General features: G+C 25.3%; 1 protein-coding gene across 1 annotated transcript; it reads right to left on the bottom strand.

Annotated features, from left to right (window-relative positions):
• Positions 1–617: 617 nt before the first annotated feature.
• On the bottom strand, positions 618–1,477 carry LOC124421202 (the record flags this gene model as incomplete). Its single annotated transcript, XM_046956050.1, has 2 exons — positions 618–1,163; positions 1,348–1,477. Coding segments are annotated over 2 exons (351 nt in total), but the record flags the coding sequence as incomplete, so codon positions are not given.
• Between the last annotated feature and the right edge of the window lie 1,382 nt (positions 1,478–2,859).

The following is a 2,859-nucleotide window of genomic DNA, read 5'->3' as shown; positions in this document are numbered from 1 at the left end:
TTCTAGTTCAGTTCTAGTTCAGTTCTAGTTCAGTTCTAGTTCAGTTCTAGTTCAGTTCTAGTTCAGTTCTAGTTCAGTTTTAGTTCAGTTCTAGTTCAGTTCTAGTGCTTTCCAATCAATTGTTTCTTAAGAAATACTGCATTGATGAAATCTACTTTTTTGTTTTAAGTAATTAAATTCAATTAAATGAAATACAAAAAATATAATAAAATAGAATTTCGATTCAGAAGTCAATCAGTATGAAGGATTTGACTTATTTGACTTATTAATATGAAAGTTTCAGCTTTTTTGGTTTTCATTTATCTCACATTTTGCCGATAGTCTTTTGTTGTTAATTTGTTGTAATATTAATTTGATAATTTGTTTTAAGTTTTTACTCTTAAAAAATGAATTAGATAAAAAAGCGTATATCTGAGAAATTTTAGGAGATTAAATTTTGAACAAACGTTCTTGACCATCTTTGAAACATTGAAAAAACGAGTAGAACCTTCCACTATAAGGTAAAGTTCATAAAACTTTTAATTTCTATTATAATCGAAATTCTACTGTTAAGAAAAAAACATAAAAATCATAAACTAAAGTTTTAAAACACAATATGCAACTACGTTTAAATGCATCTATATATGTATTATTGTATGTAGCAGTATCTATGTAAATAAGTTTCTATGTAAAAGTATTAATGTAAAAGTGTAAGTGTGTTTGGTTTTTTTTGTATTTAAATAAATTGTTGTTTTTATTGTTATAGTGTAAAAAGTGAGTAGTTGGAAGTGTTGATAAGTTGATATAGTATATATATATACTTTTTTCTATATAAAATTATAAGTTTTTAATAATAAATATGTGTTGTTTAAAAAGAAACAAATATAGTTAAGATACATATACAGAGAGAGATAGAGATGAAGATAAAGATTAAAATATATATATATGTATATAAGAAAATACTTACTCAAGTAACAATTGCCGCAGGGTTGCTTCATCTTCGCCATGACATCTTAATCTTGATTCATAATTTGCATTACGTTCACGTTCGTTTTGTGTGTGACGAGAACGTTTGGGTACGTAGCTAAAGGAGTGACGATAAAAACGACCACCACCAGTATTTCCGTTATTTGTATTTGAACCAAAACCACCACTACTAATGTTGCGTGTATTATTATAAGCGTCTGAAGAGGATGATATGAATGATGATTACGATTATAAGATTTTAAAGATTATTATTATTATGGAGCAGAGAAGTTAGTGATTTAATGTAAGAAAGAAAAAAATATGTAAAATTTTGTTAAAATTGTTTAAAAAAATAGTTTTTTATAAAATCTATTTATATTTTAAAAGTTGTAAAATAATTACCTTCTGGTCTCAGTCGTACAGGAGGCGAGGTCAACTTAAGTGCTGTTGTAGAAGGCGGAGTCTTGCGTCGACCACCAAACACATAGTCATATGAATCTTCACTCAAATTGGACACTAAATTAATAGATTTTTATTTCTTTTTTTTAAACTTAATGATTTCAAAACATGATTTTTAATTTTTTTAAAAATTATAACACATTTTAAAAGCAAAACTAAAAATGTTTAGAAAAAAACAGGAAAAACTAAAATAAATAAAATTATATTTAAATAAAAAACTAAATTGTTTGTTAATTTTTTATACTCACTCTACAACGAAAATTTAATAATTTGTTTTATTTTAATTTTTATAGTTTATATTTTTTTAAATTGTTTAAGCCATTTTGTTTGTTTATTTTATAAAAACAAATAAATATATATTTTTTTAAACATTTTAAAAGGATTTCACCATAAATAAAAGAAAACAGAGAAAAAGAGTTAAAAAACAAGTTTTAATACAATTTGTTGTTATTTGATTGTCAATGTTAACGATTTTTTTTTGTTTTTGTTGGTGAATTCATAGTGACATAAGAATAAGACAAAAACAGAGAAGATTTCTTAATGAAAATTACAACAATTACAATAACAAAGAAGATGAGTAGGTAAAGAAAGTAAACAGAGTGGAAAAAACAAAAACAAGTGTAAACAACACAAAACAAAGCAGCTGCTGTATTTGTTATAGTAACGAAACAGAGTTGCAATTTTTGTTTTGTTTCCGTTGCAGCCATGTTATTTTTTTTACACATACACACACACACTTACAAAAGACAGAGTAAAACTTAAACTAAAGGATTGTTGTACAAAAAAGCTAAAGTTCAAAGAAATTTGAAAGAAAGTTGAAAAAAAGTCATGATGGCTCATGAAACAACTACCAAAAAATGAGTGAGTAAGTGATTGATTGATGGATGGATGGTCTTTCATAGTAAATGACAGTCACAATGACTGATTATACAACTATTTTAATGGCATATTGTCAGCTTGATTACAAATATGAGTTTGTTGGGAAATGTTTCATGCTTAAGATTTAGTTTTTTTTTTAATTAAATTGAAGAATTTCAAAATTTAAAGGGGATTTAACGACAAACAGGGGAACAAAATTTATATGTGTTTTTATGTTTTTTTGTTTGTTGTATTTTTTCAAGTGATTAAGTGTCAACTAAACAAAAATATCTAACATCGATTTATGAAAATTTTATGAAAATGTAACGATTTACATTTCCAAAAAATGAGCAAACTAAAATAAATAAAAAAACTAAAAACAATTACTACTTAATTTATTATTTTAAATAATATTAAAAATTCAAATATATTTTGCAGTTCGGTTAGAGGTTGAGCTGTAGTGTTATTCTGTTCTTTTTTTGTTTCTATTTCTGTTCTAGTTCTGTTCTAGTTCTGTTCTAGTTCTTTCCTAGTTCTGTTCTAGTTCTGTTCTAGTTCTGTTCTAGTTCTGTTCTAGTTCTGTTCTAGTTCTGTTCT

The sequence above is a fragment of the Lucilia cuprina genome, unplaced genomic scaffold (assembly GCF_022045245.1).
Source record: "Lucilia cuprina isolate Lc7/37 unplaced genomic scaffold, ASM2204524v1 Scaffold_5391, whole genome shotgun sequence".
NCBI lineage: Eukaryota > Metazoa > Arthropoda > Insecta > Diptera > Calliphoridae > Lucilia > Lucilia cuprina.
Note: the sequence above shows the minus strand (reverse complement) of the source record. Positions and strands in the feature narration are given on the sequence as shown.